Source organism: Terrapene carolina, unplaced genomic scaffold, assembly GCF_002925995.2.
Source record: "Terrapene carolina triunguis isolate 2854851 unplaced genomic scaffold, T_m_triunguis-2.0 Scaffold714, whole genome shotgun sequence".
Classification (NCBI taxonomy): Eukaryota; Metazoa; Chordata; order Testudines; family Emydidae; genus Terrapene; species Terrapene triunguis.
The window spans coordinates 19,694,068-19,716,651 of NW_020665065.1; the positions used below are offsets into that span (position 1 = coordinate 19,694,068).

Consider the following 22,584-nt stretch of genomic DNA (forward strand, 5'->3'; position numbering starts at 1 on the left):
GGGTCCTGAGGGGCAGTCAGGGAGGAGGGGGCGGAGGTTCTGGGGGGCGGTCAGGGGATGGGGAACAGGGAGGGTTGAAGTGGGAATCCCAGGGGGCCTGTCGGGGGGGCAGTCAGGGGACAGGGAGCAGGGGGTTTGGATAACGGGGTGGGATCCCGGGGGGCAGTTAGGGGTGGGGGGTCCCGGGAGGGCATGGTCAGGGGACAAGAAGCAGAGGGCGGTTGGATAGGGGGTGGGAGTCCCGGGGGTGCTGTCAGGGGCGGGGGTGTGGCTAGGAGTCAGGGCAGACAGGGGACAGGGGGGTTGGATAGGGGGCGGGGGTCCCAGGAGGGGGTGGTCAGGGGACAAGGAGCAGGGGGGATTGAATGGGTTGGGGGTTCTGCGGGGGGCAGTCGGGGGCAGGAAGTGGGAGGGGGCAGATAGGGGGCAGGGGCCAGGCTGTTTGGGGAGGCACAGCCTTCCCTACTCGGCCCTCCATACAGTTGCGCAACCCCGATGTGGCCCTCGGGTCAAAAAGTTTTCCCACCTCTGGTCTATACAAATATCTACAGGGGGAACAAATATTTAATAATGGGCTTTTCAATTTGGCAGCAAAAGGTCTAACATAATCCAATGACTGGAAGCTGAAGCTGGACAAATTCAAACTGGAAATAAGGTGTACATTTTTAATGGTGAGAGTAAATTAACCCAGGGTCGTGGTGGATTCTCCAAGACTGACAATTTTTAAATCAAGATGGGTGTAAAAGCTCTGCTCTAGGGGTTATTGTGGGGCAGGTCTCTGGCCTGTGTCATACAGGAGGTCAGATTAGATGATCGCAATGGTCCCTTCTGGCCTTGGAATCTCTGAGGTAAGAGGAAAAACCCAGCTCGGTGGTGGCTGACTGAGAGAAGGAGTAGATCTCTAGAGCCAGTCCTTTGAAGGAAGGCCTGCAAAGGGCCAGAGCTTAACCAGAGATTGCCTTGAAGCTGCCTGGAGGGAATAATAAGCCGGGCTAAAGCCCAACTAGAGACTCCTAAGTGTCAGAGACTCCTAGGGACAGGCTGGCCTGGTGCAGGACCTTTTTGCTTCTTCTGTTCCTCAAATAATTTGTCCCCTTTGTTTTGGGACCTGCAGAGGAGTCAGCTGGGGAAGAGACTATGAGACAGACCTAGCTGCAGGCCACAGTAGAAAGCAAATGGCCTGAACAAACAGACCTCATCTGTTTCATACAGGGTGTCTGGGCTGGAACCATAGTAGAGGGCGGGCCTGGGTTCCACTACTGGCCCACGTAGGGCAGTGACATGAACACCCCAGAGCCCAGGGCTGGCTGGCCCAAAAGCCTGAAGTTGGGCCAAACCTCGGGTGTGATGCTGCCAGACCACTGGTGTGTTGTACTCGGGTTTCCCTAGAAGGAAGAGGCAGGACTAAAAGTGACCTGGCCATGGGGCCAAGTCACAGGAAGAGGAAGACGACCACAGAGCCAGAGTGGCTGTCGGCAGGGGGAGCCAAAGGAGGAGGAGAGCACCTCGCCCAGGCACGAGGGAGCATGCCCATGGTGAGCAAACTCTTCCACACAAGGTTCCATGTAGAAATGGGTTATAAGAGGTGCGTAAACGATTTAACAGATGTTTCAATAAAGAGACAACCAATTGTTACAACTGTTATCAATCCAATAGGTCAAGAGGTTGTTTATGGTTCATTACCATTTATAACAACTTCCAAGGATGTGCTTATAAGTTAAGAATCACCTGTAGTGCATACTCCTCATGTCTGTGACATGTTTATAACACCTATTAGCTGGTTAATTAACCCTCTGTTAACTATTTATAAGTGGAATCTTTACATAAAGTGTGACTTTTTTCCTTCATAAAACAGATTTTCCAGATACGTTTCTCGGGCTAGTTTTTGGGAGGAGGAGGTTCCAAATCCCATCCAGTCTGGACTGGGCAGCCACAGACATTGCGGTGCTGCAGCTCTGCTCCCCAGCATAAACAGCCACATCATAAAGTGCTCAGCTTCTCGCCTACTAACCTACAGCAATAAATACTATTGCTACTAGGGCAGCCTGTGCAAGGGACAAACGCTTGCAACACTCACCTTTCCAGCAGCTGTCCAAAGCCTCCCACCCCCCTCATCCTGCTAGGTGGGCTTTGCTGGCAGGGAGGTGCTGGGGCCTGGCTGCAGAGACCATCAGTTTGACAGCAAGGTGCAAGATCGGAGCTTGTCAATATGGTGGGAAAGCGGGGAGGATGTGACAGCCGGGGGACAAAGTGCACACGAGGGGAAGCAGGCTTGTTGTACAGGGGGTTTAGCATCTAGGAGCGAGGGTTTGAAATGCATCCTCTGAGGTGTGCATGGGGAGCGGCTCAGTGGAAATCTGTCCTCAATGACATCTTAGAGACAGGGAGCAGGAGGCCGGTCTGTTTCTGACTGAATGGGTAGCTTCAGCCCCATCTCTAGCTTCTTCTTCCTCCACACAAGCCAAGGCGAGGAAAACGGGACTATGCTGCCATAGTATCATGTCAAATCAGCCAATGTGTTGGTTTTCCCCATTCACAGTTCATTGCCTATCAGCGACTGAATACATGTGAAAGACTTTATTCTGAATTCCAACGCATCAGGCTAATGTTTGACACAGACTGAATTTTCCATGCTAGGACAGAGTGGGGCTAGGAGACTTTCTATGACAGGCAAGGTTTACATAGAATAGGGCCTGATTTTCAGAGGTGTCTGAAAACCAGGCCTAGTACAGGCTAATAATTGAGTCGCATGCCGCTCAAATTTACCCAGTTTGCTTTGCTCCTTTTTCTGCATGTCCAGTTCATCTGTTAGCCTGCGGATCTCTTCGTGAGCCATCTGCAGCCTCCGTGCGGCCTCATCCAGGTCTCGCTCAACCCGCTTTCGTAACACTTTCTCTCTTTCCAGCTCTTCATTATGGGACTGAAACACAAGCAATGCTTATGGGACAAAGGAAACCGAATACCTTGTCTGCACTAATTAGTTGCAGCGTAGCAGCTTGCACTAGTGCAGGGGTGGGAAAACTTTTTGGACTGAGGGCCACATCTGAGTATGGAAATTGTATGGCAGGCCATGAATGCTCACGAAATTAGGGGTTGGGGTGCGGGAGGGGGTGAGGGCTCTGGCTGGAGGTGCGGGCTCTGGGGTGGGGCCAGGAATGAGGGGTTTAGGGTGCACAAAAGGACTGAGGAAACGGGTTGGGGTGTGGGAGGGAGTATGGGCTCTGGGCTGGGGGTGCAGGTTCCAGGGTTGGGCCAGAAATGAGGGGTTCAGGGTGTGAGAGGGGGCTCTGGGCTGGGGAAGGGTGAGGAGGTGGGGGGGCTCCGGCTCCGGCTGGGGGGGCGGGTTCTGGGGTGCGGCTGGGACTGAGGGGTTTGGGGTGCACGAGGGTGCTCCGGGCTGGGACCGAGGGGTTCAGAGGGCGGGAGGGGGATCAGGGCTGGGGCAGGGGTGTTGGGGGGTGGGGGGTGGGCGGGGGTGCAGGCTCCAGGTGGCGCTTACCTCAAGCAGCTCCCAGAAGCAGCGGAATGTCCCCCTGCAGCTCCTACACCAGGGGTTCTCAAACTGGGGGTCAGGACCCCTCAGGGGGTCACGAGGTTATTACATGGGGGGTCGCGAGCTGTCAGCCTCCACCCGAAACCCCGCTTTGCATCCAGCATTTATAATGGTGTTAAATGTATAAAAAAGTGTTTTTAATGTATAAGGGGGGGTCACACTCAGAGGCTTGCTATTTGAAAGGGGTCACCAGTACAGAAGTTTGAGAACCACTGTCCTACGCAGAGGCGTGGTGCCAGCCAGGTGGCTCTGTGCGCTGCCCCATCTGCAGGTGCTGCCCCTGCAGTTCCCATTGGCTGCGGTTCCCAGCAAATGGGAGCTGCAGTGCCGGCGCTCGGGGCGGGGACAGCGTGCGGAGCCCCCTGGCTGTCCCTACATGTAGGAGCCGGAGGGGGAATTTGCTGCTGCTTCTGGGAGCCACGCGGAGCCACAGCATGCGTGGAGCAGGGCAAGCCAACAACCCCGCTCCCCGGCTGGAGCGCCGCAGCAAGGCAAGCCCCCAACCCCTCTCCCCAGCAGGAACTCGAGGGCCAGATTAAAAGGTCTGATGGGCCAAAGGCTGCCCACGGCCCGTAGTTTGCCCACCCCTGCACTAGTGCATGGGAAGTGGGGACACACTAAATATGCAGGAAGCAGGTGTGTGGGAGCTGCTGCTTAGGCAGTATATGGAGTTGCTGGCAACCCCCAGTTACGTAAGGACGCTGACATGTTATGTGTGTATGTCATGGCTGCGGGCTGGCAGCTGATTTTAGGCATTGGTGTTTTCCAGGTGAATCCCTGTGGGATAAAAAGAACAGAAACACTTTCTCCCTTGAGAAACACTGTTAGTCAAGTTGTATTTTCAGTCCTAGATTCATAGATTTTAAGTCCAGGAGGGACCATTAGATCTAGCATGGCTTCCAGGAGGACATCCAGTTTTGATCTGAAGACTTCAAGAGATGGAGAATCCACCACTTCCCTTGGTCGTTTGTTCCAATGGTTAATCAATTTTGCCTTCTCTTTAGTGTCTTTAGGTTGTTTGGGGTGGGAGAATGGGCAGAGCTGAGAGCAGCCAAGCCCCGAATGAGGGCTGCAAGGCTGTTTAATAAAAGACTTGCTTTTTTATGTTTACAGTGGAGGAAAGTGCTTTTTGCTCAAACTTTCCAACAGGGCTGCCCAGAGGATTCAGGGGGTCTGGGGCAAAGCAATTTTGGGGTCCCCTTCCATAAAAAAAAGTTGCAATACTATAGAATGCTATATTCTCGTGGGGGCCCCTGTGGGGCCTGGGGCAAATTGCCCCCCCCCTCTGGGAGGCCCTGCTTTCCAAAACAATTCCCGCTGGAGCACTTCCTTTTCCTATTTGCATTCCCTTTCACTTTCATTCTCTGCTTCTATCGCCACATGATTTTCAACTTCCACATCTAATGTTTCCACTTCTTGGTTTCTTTCCCTTCCTGCTTTCTGCCCATCTCTCTTCCCCTGCCTCCTCTCATCTTTCTTCCCACTGCTCCTCCATGTCTTTTCCCTCTCTCCTCCCAGAGCTCCCTTCCCCCAGCACGTTTCTTCACTTTTCCCTTGTCCTTTCCACGTGTCTTTAGCTGGAACCAGCCTCTTCCTTAAGGCAGTTGCCCAGCTAGGCTAGCTGCAGAAGCACTGGGTCTGCCAGCTAATACTGACCTCCTGTTATAGTCTGACTGGCTCCTGGACTGTGGATGTTTTTTATTCAGGAGCCAGGTACCTTTCCCACTAGTCAGATTTCTGCAGAAAGTGATTTTAATTTATAACTAGGGCTCTACCAAATTCATGGTCCATTTTGGTCAATTTCACAGTCATAGGGTTTTAAAAATCATAAATTTCATGATTTCAGCTATTTAAATCTGAAATTTCACAGTGTTGGAACTGTAGAGGGTCCTGACCCAAAAAGGAGTTGTGGGGGCGGGGTCACAAGGTTATTGTGGGTGGGGTTGCGGTACTGCTACCCTTACTTCTGCGCTGCTGCTGGCAGAGCTTGGCCCTCAGTCAGCAGCCGCCACTCTCCAGCCACCCAGCTCTGCAGGCAGCAGTGCAGAAGTAAGAGTGGTAATACTGCAACCCCCCTAAAATAACCTTGTGACTCCCCTGCAACTCCCTTTTGAGTCAGGACCCCCAATTTGAGAAACGCTGGTCTCCCCCGTGAAATCTGTATAGTATAGGGTAAAAGCACACAGAAGACCAGATTTCACAGTGGGAGACCAGATTTCACAGTCCGTGATGCATTTTTCATGGTTGTGAATTTGGTAGGGCCCTACTTATAACTGTTCTCAGCCCAGTTGACCTGCATCTGCTTTACTTCCCGAAGTCACATCTCTGTGTGGAATCACAGTTACATACTGTACTAGAAGCAAAAGGTTGCATAAATGTTTTACCTTATTCATTGTCTCTTTAGTATGTTGCATGGATTCGCGTTGTTGCTGAAGTTCGTCTTCTAACGTCTGGTGGATATGATCAAACTTATCCTTGCATGAAAAGACGTATCAATAAGCTTACTGTTAATCTTCACTGGATATTGATATGCTGCCATTTAAATGTTAACTTATCTTAATTAACCATGGGTTGTAATCATGTCTTATATTTCAAAAGTGCCTTTAATCCAGATAGATCCCAAATTGCTTTAAAGAGCCCTCACTTGCCTGTTGCACTCTGCTGCTTATTGGGAACTCTGCAGGTTCTTTGCGTTTTTTAACCTTGTGATGTCACGGGCCTCTTCCTTTTACATCCTATGGGCTCAGCTCTGCACAAAGAAATATACTGATACTGAATATGCTTGACTGACTCTACTTGAATAAAGCTGGATAACTTCCCCATGTTCCAGCCAGTCTGCACCACTCAAAATCTTAATTACAACCTCATACTTCCTCCCGAAACACAAACCACGCAGCACACTCAACCTGTGCACATATATCAATGCTGCAAAGGTTGTAATTAAGATTTTGCATTTTATTGTGAGGGAGGTGAATGTGCTTGTGTGTAGTGCATTTCCTTATCACCTGGAGCCTGAAAAGGATGTTCCTGGTGAGACTTCAGAGACTGTCCATGGAAACATGCTGTGTGGTCAGGGTACCATTAAAAGGTGGCCCAGAACTTGACATTTCTTTGCTTTTAAAAGTTTGCATTGTGAGGGAGGATGTTTCACTTACCCAGCCTTAATCCCTTTTAAACATAAATTTTGCTGGACTATATTTCCGTGATTTTATTATACTGATGATATACTTTTAACATCGAAATCAGATCTTGACAACTTTGAATATCCTGCAGCTGAAATGAAGTCTTCATCCTATTATGATGACCTTTGAAATGAATAGTTGTATTCATACTGTTAATTTTTTTGGCTGCACAAAATTTACAACAAAATTACCACCTCTCTCCATGGGAGAAGTATAGATTAAAATATTTATATATTAATAGTTTTCAACCCAAAATATTAATAATCAGAAGTCTGTCATACTCAGTTGTCCAGAGTTAAGAGATTCCTATCAGACATCATGTATAACTATAATGGATGAGGAGTGTGAAAGTCTGGACTAGAGTTAGACAGGGAGAGTTCATTAATGTGTCAGACTAAACTCAGGTATGGTCCTTCACTAACCAGAGTCAGTGAGGACTGTATATGTTGTATATCCTTGGTGGGAGTATTAGCCATTAGCTACTTCAGATCTTTTTCACAAGAGATTGTTTCATTTGGCCAAATAATTGACTAGTGACTATCCCTTCTGTGATCTAGGATCCCTCGTCCTTTGCTCACCTGGGGCACACCAACAATGCTGTTGCCTGAGTGATGCATGGGAAACTTTGCATAGATATGTGTAAAAAATCCTTTTCTAACATTCTTTTCTCTCCATTCTTCCTGCCTTTGATTAACTCGCTTGTTCAGTGCTGACTCCTCAGGTAGTGCTGCCCTCTTGGCAGAAATGATCTGATTCTACCTGGTAATTGACCAAGAACAAGTTGTAATTAACTCAGTATTTTATTAGAAGGTTATTATGGCTCTGTTGGCTCTTTTTTAAATACCTTGGGGCTTCAAAATGAATTTTTAATGGGGAATAATTGATCTGTTTGTAGTGATTATTTGTATCCGAGAAGTGACTAGCATCAGCTGGCAGAGCCCTGACTGCGCAATGGTTCATGACCCAGAACTTTTGTATAAATGAAGCTTCCCCCCAATGCTAATGGAAGAGACTTGTGTGTCTAAACATCAGCCATAACTGGGATGTGTTAAGTGTGAACTCAAGTTGGTATTTATCTGAAAATATCAATGACTATTTATTTATAATACGTCTGAGGTGGGTGTTGGATGTTTTTATTTGGGGTACCAGAACCTTTTGTGACTTGAAGATTTAGGCTCTAACCCTGAAAAGACTTGGGGTTGTATTTATGAAATTGTTTAATGACTATTTTGGATTGCATACGCATTAGGTGTATTTTTGTCGCTTTTACATTTTACTATTTATAGACTGAAAATATGACAGGACTATGGTGAAATTTAATAATAGCATAACTACTGAAAACACAGCCTGCAACAGAACACTCAGGACCCAGAAGGGGGCTCTTATAGTTATGGTTATTCCACATCACAACTTCCCTAACAGCAGCAGGCAACATCTTCCTTGACAGTGGGAAGCTGGGACCAAGACAAGTTCCCTCCAGAGCTCAAAGGCAAAGGACAGGACAGTGGCACCCGGTTTCCAGAAGCACATATGAGGCCAGCCTTGTAAGGAGCTGCTCAGAGGGAACCTTTTGCAGCATACAATAAGAAGTTTTAGTGGTCCTACAAAACCCACGAACCATGCTACGTATTCTTGAGCACCATGTACTGGCACCTTTTCTGTTCACCATTTACCTGTAGATAGAGACAGAGCACTCTTGTAGCAAGTCTCCTAGAAATGGCTGTTATGGCTGAAATGGTACATCAAACTAACAATCCTCTTGGTTTTGCTGGTTTTGTTATGAACCATGCTTTGCAATAAGCAGCCTAAAAATATGAGAGCCTGTGGGGCTAAAATACATAGCCAGGCAACTTTTCCAGGAGAGAGTTTTTTCTTCTAAAGCATCTCCTGTTTCTTTGAAGGACTTTAGAAATGAGCTCTGTCATAGAGCCTTAGTCTTGCCATTCCAAGACCTTTATGGATCCAGTCCAGAAGTCCTTACTTAGTCCTCATTTATGCACAGGTGTATCAGATCTCCTAGTTATATTAGAAGTCTCATGATACATAGTGTTTTACTTAAAGCCCCAGGTCCTGCAGTCATGTGATTGGGAGACTCTTAGCTTTTGTGGGGGTTTTTTTAAAATTAAGTTTCTATCCTTCATGGTTGTGAAGAATTCCTCAAAAGCTAGAAAGAACACACTATATTCTTTTTAAAGTCTCATGATTTTGAAGCTAATCTCACAATTTTGAGGGAGGCATGACTCATGAAATCCTGCACATGGAGTCATCAGAAATACCAGGGTCAGCGGGAAGCCAATACTACCTGAGTAAGACTTCTGAACTGGGCCTTATAGGTTTTCTTTTTCATAACAAAGCTTTCAGCATTCTCTCCTTTTATAGAAAAAATAATGCTGTTAATTATTCAATTCCAGACCTCTAGAGCAAAGCAAGTGCAAACATGGATAGGTAAAAATTAGTATGGAAACAGACTTCAGCTTTAAGAATCCAGAGGGTTCTTATAAATGATAAAATTGTTTTTAATTAAAAAACAAACAAACCCCGAGAATAGCCTTAATTGTCCCTTCGGAGGGGCTAATCAGATAATCACCAACTGAGGAGTTTGATACCTGAAGTTGTGCTGCACACAGTCCATCTATGTAGCTATGCGAATCCAGCTTTTGATCTGCAATCTCTAGTTTCTCCAGCAGCGTAGTTCTTTCTACCAGTAAATAAGCAATCTGTTCGCTGGGACTGCTGTGAGCTATCTCAGACAAGCCTTCCTGTTCCAGCATTTCCTCCACCTCCTTCAGCTGGGCTTCTGAAAGAAACACAGAGAGCAATGAGCAATGGATAGGGGTTGGATTTTCAAAACTGCCTGACACCCACTGCCTATGACTGCCAACGAGTGCCTAACCTCTTTAGGTACTTTTAAAACCCCCACCCTGCTGACATGCGGAGTTGAGAATGTTCAGCACTGACAAGTGTGGTTAGATTTTCAAAAGTACTTTGCTCCTAGCAGCTTCCATTGTTCTCAAGTGCACTGAATGAGGCAGGGGTCCTATGGAAAAAATAGTATGTGATCATGTAATCGAAAAGCAAATTAAGGTTGCAAGGAAAACCTTAATTCTGGTTTATTCTAACTCTTGAGAGCTTGATTTTGCAACCTTAATAGTGCTCTTTGAATGTAGAGAGACAAGGTGGGTGAGGTGATAACTTTCATTGGACCAACTTCTGTTGGTGAGAGAGACAAACTCTGGAGTTTGCACAAAGCTCTTCTTCAGGTCTTCTTTTAATGTAGGCTTTATTTATGTAATTTCCAAATTAAAAAAAAATATTCCATCATATGGAGCCATATTGACCCCCATCTTGGGTCCTCATCAGGGTTCGGCGGCATGTTAGATCCACAGCACAGACCTCTACCACTCGAACTAATAAACAGTCGAAGAAGTCAGGCTATTATCCTCTATGTGGACCAGTCCCTAGAGGGGGATGAGTTACACTTTGCCAGTGGGTTTCACAGCTATTTGTTGACCACTGAGGAATGTAGGGATGAGGATTCCTGGGCTCAATTCCAGGTTCGGTAGTGGAGTGTTCTCTAATGGTTATGGACCCTTCTGGCCCTGGGCTCCTAGCCCATCCCTGTCCTTCTTCTGTCTCCCTCCACCTCTGCCCTATCCACCAGCTCCAAGCCCTGTCCCCTTCTCCCTCTGCTCTTATCCACCACCCCCACCACAGATTGGTAAGCACAGCATAGCAATTATCATGGGATAAGCCTGCACATCCCAACTCCCCCATTATGCCCTGGGAAAACCAGCTAAGTCAGGAGCTGTCTCCATCACAGAGCTCATGGGGAGCAACCAAGCAGGTGGGTGTCTGCTGCCTTCCTCTTGGCTCTCAAGTGCTGGGTTTGGAGTATTTAAGGGGGATCACCATGGAGGAGCCTTGGCACAGCCACATGTACATAAGAACGGCCGTACTGGGTCAGACCAAAGGTCCATCTAGCCCAGTATCCTGTCCACTGACAGTGGCCAATGCCAGACGTTCCAGAGAGAGTGAACCTAACAGGTAATGATTAAGTGATCTCTCTCCTGCTATCCATCTCCACCCTCTGACAAACAGAGGCGAGGGAACCATTCCTTACCCATTCTGGCTAATAGCCATTAATGGACTTAACCTCCATGAATTTATCCAGTTCTCTTTTAAACCCTGTTATAGTCCTAGCCTTCACAACCTCCTCAGGCAAGGAGTTCCACAAGTTGACTGTGCGCTGTGTGAAGAAGAACTTCCTTTTATTTGTTTTAAACCTGCTGCCCATTAATTTCATTTGGTGGCCCCTAGTTCTTGTATTATGGGAATAAGTAAATAACTTTTCCTTATCTACTTTCTCCACATCACTCATGATTTTATATACCTCTATCATATCCCCCCTTAGTCTCCTCTTTTCCAAGCTGAAAAGTCCTAGCCTCTTTAATCTCTCCTCAGATGGGACCCGTTCCAAACCCCTAATCATTTTAGTTGCCCGTCTCTGAACCTTTTCTAGTGCCAGTATATCTTTTTTGAGATGAGGAGACCACATCTGTACGCAGTATTCAAGATGTGGGCGTACCATCGATTTATATAAGGGCAGTAAGATATTCTCCGTCTTATTCTCTATCCCCTTTTTAATGATTCCTAACATCCTGTTTGCTTTTTTGACCACCTCTGCACACTGCGTGGACGTCTTCAGAGAACTATCCACGATGACTCCAAGATCTTTTTCCTGATTTGTTGTAGCTAAATTAGCCCCCATCATATTGTATGCATAGTTGGGGTTATTTTTTCCAATGTGCATTACTTTACATTTATCCACATTAAATTTCATTTGCCATTTTGTTGCCCAATCACTTAGTTTTGTGAGATCTTTTTTAAGTTCTTCACAGTCTGCTTTGGTCCTAACTATCTTGAGCAGTTTAGTATCATCTGCAAACTTTGCCACCTCACTTTTTACCCTTTTCTCCAGATCATTTATGAATAAGTTGAATAGGATCGGTCCTAGGACAGACCCTTGGGGAACACCACTAGTTACTCCTCTCCATTCTGAGAATTTTCCATTTATTCCTACCCTTTGTTCCCTTTTAACCAATTCTCAATCCAAGAAAGGACCTTCCCTTTTATCCCATGACAATTTAATTTATGTAAGAGCCTTTGGTGAGGGACCTTGTCAAAGGCTTTCTGGAAATGTAAGTACACTATGTCCACTGGATCCCCCTTGTCCACATGTTTGTTGACCCCTTCAAAGAACTCTAATAGATTAGTAAGACACGATTTCCCTTTACAGAAACCATGTTGACTTTTGCCCAACAATTTATGTTCTTCTAGGTGTCTGACAATTTTATTCTTAACTATTGTTTCAACTAATTTGCCCAGTACCGACGTTAGACTTACCGGTCTGTAATTGCCGGGATCATCTCTAGCGCCCTTTTTAAACATTGGCGTTACATTAGCTATCTTAAGAAGACTGCACGAGGTGAATGGAGCTTCCATGTCAGCCTCTCCTCCCTTCTCCGCATCACTGCACAGCTCTGGCCCTGCATGCTCCACACTCCACAATGTCCCCTCCGTCCAGTGTAGGCCTGGCAGCCACCCAAAGCATGTGTGGGTGGGTGGTCCTTCATCTCCCAAATCCCTCCCCTAAATTGCTTTCCAGTGGTTGCACCTGCTGCCCAGCCAGCCAACGGGAGAGTGGAGGTGTCCGAAATGCCAATAATGCACCTTCCTCCAGGGGGTCCCTGCAGGAGGTCCTGACAGAGGCAAACAGCACAGTCACACTCATCCTTATGCTGTTCCTCCAGAGGCCAACCAATAGGATGGAAATCTCCCTACGGAGTTCCCTCTCAATGACCATCAAGAACTGTTCTCCAAGTACCCTCTGCCTACCCCAATCCCAGACTGTGCCAAGTGCTGTTGTTGGTGGCGGCGGATGGTAAGCACCACAGACTTCTCCGTGGGAATACAGCCATAACAGCCACTGATCCGATCAGGGGACAGCATCCACGTTTCATAGCTGCTGTGCAAGAAGCAAAAGGGAGATTCCCATGGGCAATTGAGAACATTTTAAAAGCATATGGAGAATGTTTTCAAAGGTGACATATGCCTCTAAGGAAACCTGCGACTGGAAGCAGACCCCACAGTGGAACCTGTGTGCATACCACAAAGAAAAATTCCAGGGGCACTGCATTATCCAGTATGCAAGGAGCTCAAAAGTCTGCAGAGCAGGGTTATCAATCGTAGCACCTGAACAAGCCAGTACAGCCTGGGTATGCAGTATGGTGATGGTAAAGAAGCCATCAGGCAAATTGTGCATCTGCATAGACCCAAAACTGGGCTGTGATGGGGCGCACTTGTCCTGCACTGGTACTGCGAGGGTTAACTCTACTCTCTGGGCTGAGGAGGCTACGCCCCCATGACCCTGCTGGGCATGCGCCGGCTGGAGACTAGATATAAAAGGGAGCAGCTTGGTTCATTCAGGGTGGACCACTGAAGAGGGAGGATGCACACTGCGAACTCCAGCCTGGGAACCGTGGAAGCCCCAGACGACAGAAACCAGGGACACTGAGACTCCGGAGGACATCCAAGGAGTGTCGGAGCTGCTGGAAGCTGCATTGACCGAGCAGCCCAGAGACCCTGGGGACGCTGCATCAGGAACAGGGTAGGAAGTAGCTCAAGGGGACTAGTTATTGTGCCACATGGGATCAGAGTGTTTGGGGCAGATTCCCTGCTGACCCAGTGGTGGGCATACTTGCCACTGACAGGGCCCTGAACTGGGACCTGGTGGAGCTGGGAGGGCCTGGGGCCTCCTACTCAGCTGCCACTGCTGCCCCCCCTCCCCCGACTGGCTGTCAGGCCACACAGCCCTGCTGAACAGGGCAGCCCTATTGGCTCTGACTGCTAGGCTAAGCTATCCAAAGACAAGGGATGGTTGTATAAACTCAGCCATGGGGCCATCATTACCCCCACCCTGTCCCAAGAAGGCATGGGGTGCACTTGCCCTGCAACATGGGCTCTGAAAAGATGCCACTCTCCCCTGGCCACAATTGATGACAACCTGCCAGAACTTACCAGGTCTGTGATGTGAGGAATGGGTTTTGGCACATAAGTCTGGATAAAGAGTCCAGTATCCTGACAACCTCTGCAATGCCATTTGGTCACTAAAGATGGCTGCACATGCCAATGGACATAAGCCCAGGACTAGAGATGTTCCAGAGAAGAAAGTTTGCAGATGACACAAAAATTGGTGGAGTGGTAAATAATAAAGAACAATCTGTGTTGCTTGGTAAACTGGACACAAGCAAATGATATGTGTTTTAATATGGCTAAATGTAAACCTATACATCTCTGAACAAAGAATGTAGGCCATACTTACACGATGGGGGACTCTATTCTGGAAGCAGTGACTGAAAAAGTTTTGGGAGTCACGGTGGACAGTCAACTGAATATGAGTTCCCAGTGTGACACTGTGACCAAAAGAGCTAATGCCATCCTAGGATGCTGTGATGGGAGTTGTATCCCACACAGACCCTGAAGGGGTTAATGTGGGCCTGAGGGGCCAATTAGGGTACCTGGCTGCACCTGGAGGGAGAGTTGGGCTTAATTTAACAAGAGCTTTGCTGGGCCAGAGTAGGCTGGATTAAAAAGCCAGGAAGTTTGCTGCAGAAGGAGGCTTCAGGGAAAGAGAGTCTGCATTGAGGAGAAGAGGAGAAATCCCAGGAGGGAGAATAAGCCATGGGGTTCTAGCCCTGGAAGAAGGGAAAACCCCACAGGAGTTGTGAGCAAAGGACACCTGAGAGGGCCAGGTAGGAAGAAGCCCAGGGAAACAGCAACAAGTGGTAGGACTGTGCAGACCTTGGCTGCTAGTTATAGGGTCTCTAGGCTGGGAAGCCAATGTAGAGGGTGGGCCTGGGTTCCCCTACTAGCCACTGGGAAGTGGCACAGGAGCACTAGAGATGCCAACCAGACAGCTGGTCCAGAGAGACTTTGTTACCCTGGAAGAGGATGATCACAGTGACCTGGCCAGAGGGCTGAGTCATCAAGAGCACCCCAAGTCCTGGAGAGAAAGGGGCCATGGTGCAGGGAAGAGGGCATCAGACCTGAGCAGAGCTAATCCCCAGATGCAGCCACAAGGAGGCGTCCCTAATGGTAAGTGAACCCTATCACAGATGCTTAAACAGGGGATCTCAAGTACAAGTAGAGAGGTTATTTTATCTCCGTAGTAGGCACTGGTGCGACCACCGCTGGAATATTGTGTCCAGTTCTGGCGCCCATAATTCAAGAAGGATTTTGATAAATTGGAGAGGGTTCAGAGAAGAGCCACGAGAATGACTGAAGGATTAGAAAATATGTCTTATAGCAATTGAGCTCATTGGGTCTATCTATTTAGCTTAACAAAGAGAAGGTTAAGAGGTGACTTTACTAAAGTCTATAAATATTTAATAATGGGCTCTTCGGTCTAGCAGGGAAAGGTATAACATAATCCAGTGGCTGGAAGTTGAAGCTACACGAATTCAGATGGGAAATAAGGTATACATTTTTAATGATAAGAGTAATTAACCATTGGAACAATTTACCAAAGAGGTGGATTCTCCATCTCTGACAATTTTTAAATCAAGATTGCATGTTGTTCTAAAAGCTGCCCTAGGAATAATTTTGGAGATGTTTTATGGTCTGTGTTATACAGGAGGTCAGACTAGATTATCTCACCCAAGAGCTAGAAGGGCTATTTGGGGTGAAAATAATTGCAGATGATATCCTCGCTCTAGGTAAAGGGAATAATGATAAAGAAGCTGAAAAAGACCATGACAGAAAGCTACAAGACAAGACCATAAAACTCAAACAGCATGCGGTGACACACATTGGACTTTGCTCACAGCAGAGGGACTGAATGCAGATCCCAACAAGATCAAGACAGTCAGACATGCCAGCTCCAGTGGATTGAAAGGGATACAGCTCTTCATAGGAATGATAGGTTTTCTGTCCACACCTGGCTGCAGTGGCAGAACCCATACATGGACTCACAAAGCAGGATGTTGAGTGGGACTGGGCAGGTTCCCAACAGCAAACATTTGACATACTGAAACAAATGATAACAGACGCCCCTGTTGTGAAGTACTATCAACCAGGAGAGCCTCTGATTCTCCAATGGGATGCATCAGAGAAAGGATTGGTTGTATTTCTTTTGCAGGAGCAGCTGGTTGGTTATCTCAGCAGAGACCTTCAGAGATTAAACAGGGGAAATACCCAAATGGAAAAGGAGCTTCTGGCTGTGGTATTTGGAGTGAAGCAATTCCATCAGTGCCCCTATGACCACCCAGTAAGAGTGCAATCAGACCACTAGTTTCACTTGCTCAACTCCGCCTGCTCTCAGCTTCACTCTTGAAATAGATTAGTCTCTCTAGAAACAGAAGTATAGGCGTACTGTTTGTTTTGAGTTCTATTTTGCACTGTGCCTAGGTTTGGCATCAAAACCAAAATCCATTGAAAGAAATCCCCAAGAAGGGCAGTTTGCTTTGGAACTTTGCAGCAGAGGGGAAAAATTCATACATTTGAGTGCCTGGCCGGACCGCTACGATCTAGTCTCACCATCTGCTAGCACAGGCCAGAGAATTCCAGCCAGGGATTCTTGCACTGAACTCAGTAATGTGTGGGTGGGCTGGCGCAGATCTTTAAAAGCAAACACCAACATCCGGATTTAAAGACTCCATATGATGGAGAATTGACCATTTGTCTTCCGGTTGTTATTCATCCTCATTTCAAAATTTGCTTCCTATTTCCAGTTCAGGACAGAAAACGAGTGAGACACTCGGAGCATGGCAGTAGGACAGGAATTGAGGGTGCCTGTGGCTCTTACATACTGTCACACTGAGCCTTTAGATCTGCAATGGGTCATGTATGCGGCTCCACTGGTAACATCTCTTTAAATGGTCCTTGTCTCACCCCCAGGAGGTAGACAATTCTCGAAGGCGAGTCTTAGCAAGGGCCTCTTGTAAAGGAACAGGAAAAGCTAAAGCACCCTCCTATTTTGTTTGGTTACTTTTCTGTTGGTAAGTGGCATTTGCCACACAGCTCCATAAACTCAGGCTGGATACAATCCAGTATAACAATCTCAACCTAGGCCTGAAGGCCAAATCAATTACATGTTTCCACTCCACATTCTGCTGCCTGCTCGATCTACCCTATGGATGGAAAACACCCTGCGGTTTCCTATTTGTCTCCTCCCTTGATTTTAAACTGCAGCTTGTACAATGAATATACTAAGGTCACACGTGGCTGCCTTGCCGTTTTCCTGCACAAAGTGCAGCAAAATGCTTTTTTAATTTCTTTTGCTGTTTAAAATACACCTGGCCGCATGTTCTAGATGCACATCTAAGAAATATGACAACGCTAACGAGAAAGATTCCCAAGAAATTATAAACTCTTCCTTACCCAGTAGCAGTTTCTGTAATCAGGATGATCACATGAACACTCACCCCACCCAGAAACCACATACACCCAACTGCTAGATTGAGCTTCATCTTCAAAGAATTCATATTTGACTTAGAATAGAAATGATTGTTCAGAGGGAATTAGTGGAAAATATGGGGGAGGGATGTACCTTTAAATTTAGGACCAAAAGAGACAGTGACACTTCAGCCAGGAAAGGACATATTAATCCCATATGAGGCCTTCACACTTCTGTCTCTCTGTGCTAATTCTAGGTTGAGCAAAGGAAGATTTATAGCTAAGCTTTAGTGGGAGCCAAGGCATGGAGCTGTGTCTATGGCAGGCTTTCAGCTGAAATATTTTGCACTGGCACTGACTCAGACACAGGTCTGCGGTTGGGGACAATAATGGGGGTGCTCCAGGTGGCCCTCAGTGTTTTCAGCACTGTATTATCTAACCCTGCTTGGGTAAGAATGCCAGCATCTTGTCCACACTAGGGCTCCCACTGTTGCTATCGCTGCCAGAGCTACTCTAGTTTTAATTGGGAGGGGGGCATTTTTCAGACTAAAGACTAGTGTAGACAGAGCTCCTTAGTACAAGGAAGCTTCTGAAACCAAGCTTGTTTGTCTAGGAGAAGGGGGATGAATCCACGTCCCAAAAGGAATGACCCTGTGATGCCACAGCCAGCACCTTGGAATACTATGGGGTAGCTCACAGACAGTGGAGATGGCCACTCAGCTGGGTAGACAAATAGAGCACGGCAAGTCTGTCTGAAAACAGAGAGGCCACTTGGTCTTATGGATGAGAAATGCTATTGAGAGAGAAGCTGCAGAAATAATGAGGTGTTGGGGTCTCTGTGCCCCTCACTTTCCTTTTCTCTTCTCTGTCTCTTCCATCCCCCAAAGGTCTCTACTTCCCTCCTCACCCTCCCAGGCACCAACATGATCGCCCCTTTCATTGCACCCCTACATAATCTCCCCCTTTGGTGTGCAATCTCTCCCCAATCCTGCTGAACCCCATCCATTATGGGGGTTCTCTCGCACCTTCCTCTGAAGCAGCTGGTGCTAGTCACTGTCTCAGACAAGATACTGGGTTAGAGAGACCAGTGGCCTGAACCAGTCTGGCCGTTCCTATGTTCCTACAGTATTTGTATATCAGACAGGCATTCCCCTAATAGCCCAGCTGCAGAATAGCCCCAGCAGTATGATCTGGAGTAGCCCAGATCCAACTACTTATAAATAGCAGCCTCCAAGTCTGGGGTGGAGAAATGGCTGCTCCTCTTTTATAGGATCACTATACTTCTTAGGTCATGTACTGGTGCCCAGTTACTATTTTTAGATTTTAAACTCTTTGGGGCAGGGACTGTGTTTTCTTTACCTTTGTACTGCACCTACTGCAACAATAATACACGTACTATAACAGGAATCAGCAATGTGATTGGCATTCTGCAGTTACTGTTCTATGCATTTCTAAAGTAAAAACATAAAGCAACGGCTATTATTTACGGGGTTTGAGATAGTGGAACAAGGTGTAATCGCTTGACGTACTACATGCATACATTTGAAATGCATTACCCCTCCTCCCCCCAAGAGAAAGGGCAAGTAGGCAAAGGAATGATCTGCCTAGGCAGGTGGTTGGGGCAGGCTTTCTAGAAGCCGGCAAGGGGAACCTTGACAAAAAACTTGAGGGGCAAAGGAAATTTCTGCTCCTGAGGGGAGGCCTCTCCGAGCCCATCAACTGTTATAGAAGGAACGACAAGTTAAATATTAGCAAGATAGAGCAAAGCCGGAATTCAGAATCAATTTGCCCCCGGGGAAACCAGGAAATCTGACTTGTAACAAAATAACCCACCCAGACACACAGCTATTTTGGTTAGGAGCGTGAGTTTTTACTGATATAGTTATACAGGTATAAGCCCTAGTATGGACGAATTGTACTGGTACAAGGGTGCCATCGACAAGTGTAATCTATTTCCCCCCCAAATGGCAACAAGCTATGCCTGTGTAAGCACTTAGGTTCCAGTAGAACTGAGCCCAGACTAGGAGGGTTAAATTGTTGAACTGGGTATGCATTGGTAGGCTCTTAGGCTAGACCCCGCTATATCGTCTCATGTTTCACTTTTTAGACAAACTGCGATGTGCTCCTAATGAGAGCAGTGGAGACCCGAAGCTATAGTTGTCTCTCATAAAAGCTGTTGGTACCTCAACACACAAGCAATCGATCTACCCTACAAAAACACTGAGCCTATTAGAAGAGAGCTGTTGAAATGGATTGCAACCTGCCTCAAGGACAGGAAACTGTTCACTGCAGAGAGAGGCACTAAATGAGGTGCCCCCTAGGACCAATAATTGAGCATAAAGTCAGCAGTAGCTGCATCCTGAGGATAACATAAGCTATACCACAGCTTTATTCCTGTGGTTATAAGGGCAGTTTAATAGACCACTAACTAAATCACTGTGTTTTACTCTATCACTTTAGAACTTTTGATTGATTTTTGTACCTGCCTCAGTCTCTGGTCCAGCCATTTCTCATTTATTGGGATTTTCTTACAAGACCTGTTTTCTTCTCTATACATCTCTCTTCTTCACACAGGAGTCCAAGTTTCTCCTATAACACAGTCTCTACGTTTTCTCCAGTAAGTGACATCACCTGGTAAATACGTTGTTAGAAGACCATCATGCTTGCTTTGTACAATATTCTACTCACCCAAAACCTTAATAACCAAAGAAATCCAAAGTTAGGGCATAACTATCAAACATTCCATGCCACCGGCCCATCTTGTAGGATACTGTCACTGACACACTACTTTCCCTTACATGTCGCATTATACTGTAAAACCTTAACGCTCACAGCAGCAATAGGGTCAGTGATACAGTGAGCAAAGACCCAACTGTTTGTAACAAAAGTATATGCCCTCAGTGTTCCCCTAACTTGCACCCTGATTGCCATGTCCCCTCTGGGCATTGTGACAGCCAGACAATAACCAGAGTGTAAGAATACAGGAATGACACAATACATCCCTAGAATACCCCCTGGTACCAGGGGCTTCTGCAGGGTTGGGGTGCAGAGACACTGTGGCTAGCTCTGTGACTGCCAAAGAGGACCCCTATGCTAGGGATATACCCGGGGCAGGGTGGGCAGGATCTTTATGGCTGTTTTGTGGCCACCAATGAAGTGGGACCATTGTCCTGGGTGATGGGAACGTCTTATTCTGATTCTTGCAAGTTGACTCAGGATCTCAAGCCTTATCTACTTAGTGGTGCATTCCAGGTGATTATTGGCCCAGTATACAGAGGTGGGTGTACTCTGGATCATATTTATGGACTGGGATTGGACCTTGTCGTGGTCAGCACACCATCCCCTTTGTGCACAGATCTGGTCTTACCCAATTCCTCTCAAAGCAGAACTGATTGCCTTGCTTTGCTTCCAGACTGTCTAGGAGTACTCTAGTTTCAGAATTCTCTGCAGGAAAATACTGCAGCTGATGTACCAGGCCATTGTGGTCATCATTTTATCATTGGCCATCACAGGCCCCATGTTCACAGCATCTTTGGGGACAGCTGACAGACAGACAGACCTGCACCACTCAGGAGGAGCATTGCTTAGTCTAGCTGGTTGTGGCAAAATCTTTCTGCAGTATATGCCATGGCTAAGGTGAAGGCCAAGCTGTCTTCTTAGGTGATGTCTATATTACAGCCTATGTTGGCAAAACGTACATGTCACTCAGATGTGACTATTCCAACCCCGGAGCGAGATAAGTGTTTGAGTGCACAGTGCTATGTCGACAGGACAGCTTCTCCTGCCAACATAACTTATGCTGCTCACGGAGGTGGTTTTTCTATGCTGACGGGGGAGCTTTCTCCTGTCGGCACAGAGCGTCTTCACCAGACATGCTGCAGCGGCACAGCTGTAGCGGTACAGCTGCACCGCTGTACGTACAGACATGGCCTTAGTTGGAACATCTATCCAGTGTAGACCAGTGGAACGGTCTCATTCTCACTAACCATTGCCCCGGCTCAGGCCTTCCATTCTGGTGAAGGAGAGAGAGAGAAAGTTGTGCAGAAGTAGCTCTACTACTGTCTGGAAGGTTTTAATATCCTTGACTTATCTGTAGTCTGGTTAGAGTCTGTGGGAGCCAGGCACTCTGTGTGGAGGGTGCTGGAGCTTGGAGCTCTCGTTGGGGCTCCAGAGAATGGAGTCAGGATCATCCATTTGCTCCGGCTGTTGCTGGAGGAAACTAGGTGGTAGAGAAGTGTTTATAGGGACGGGGTGGGAACGGTGGTTGTAACAAGCTGGCATTGTTTTGTGGACTGGTCTAGATTACTGGCAGTATGTGGACAACATTGATTTTAATTATGTTTTACTGATGTAAATGAAGGCTTAGACAGTGAGTGAATGTTATCAATAAATATCCCAGGAGCTGCAGCAACTGCTTTAGCTAAGATTGCATAATAGTTTCCATACATAAGAATTATTTGCATAACAGTGACATCCCAGCCCAAGTCGCTGATAACATTCTCCCCCCCAAAAAATATATAGGAACTATGTGAAACTGAAGTTTAACTGGAACCCACACAGATCCCTTGGGAATTCTGCACATAAACCAGCAAACCCGCCCACCCCCAAATTAACCCACTGATAGAAGCTTGGCTCACTCTGTCGATTACACAAATGGCTTCCTACTCACAGTCTAATACTCACACCCTTGGAAATCTTAAAAAGCAAGAAAGCCATCGGTTCAGATAATGGAAGCAAAGTCACAATGAGAAGAGAGAAAGATGTGTTATCATCTACTAGATTTATGTTGTTTGCCTGCCATCTAGTGGAGAAAAGACAGGGAAGGGAATGGCAACTCAGTGATAACATTCTCAGCAAGATAGAGGTGCAATCCCACGGCCATAAGTCACTAGTCATTTAAAACACTTGGTGGCCAAGATCTTTTTAAAAGAGACATTTTGGGTGCCCAGAGACACCTTAAAAAGGCCCAATTTTCAGAGAGGGCTGAGCACCCACTCTTTGAAAATCAGGCCCTTCAAGGTGTCAAAATCAAGGTTTTGGGCCTTCAAAATCATTAATCAATTTTGAAAGTCTTGGCCCTTGATTTTCAAGTACTAAACAACTTACAGTGACTATCAAAAGGCACAGAAACAAATATATAGACAAGGTAAATTCCAAGCAAATAAATCTACAGTTAATTTAGTACAAGGTTCAGAAAACAAGTGCTCAAAAGTTACAAATTCCAAATGTAAACGCAGAACACACCCTTAGCTCTCTCTGCCCGCTAATGCAGAAATACTTCCAACCCTTGTTGCTGGTGATACTCAATGAGGGCAGGGTGTGTCAATTTTATGTATTTTTTTAATTTAGAGAATATCACTAATAAAGCTTTAGAATGGTAAAAAGTGAGAGAATTCT

General features: G+C 46.7%; 1 protein-coding gene across 1 annotated transcript in view; it reads right to left on the reverse strand.

The window, feature by feature from the left end:
* Positions 1 to 22,584, reverse strand: part of CCDC30 (coiled-coil domain containing 30) — a 117,271-nt gene that overhangs the window by 74,933 nt on the left and 19,754 nt on the right. Inside the window, exons 4-6 of the mRNA XM_026660120.1 lie at positions 9,342 to 9,532; positions 5,938 to 6,027; positions 2,767 to 2,920 (exon numbers count right to left, since the gene is read on the reverse strand). Of these exons, the coding sequence (XP_026515905.1) occupies positions 2,767 to 2,920; positions 5,938 to 6,027; positions 9,342 to 9,532 (435 nt within the window). The remainder of the gene's footprint in view (positions 1 to 2,766; positions 2,921 to 5,937; positions 6,028 to 9,341; positions 9,533 to 22,584) is intronic.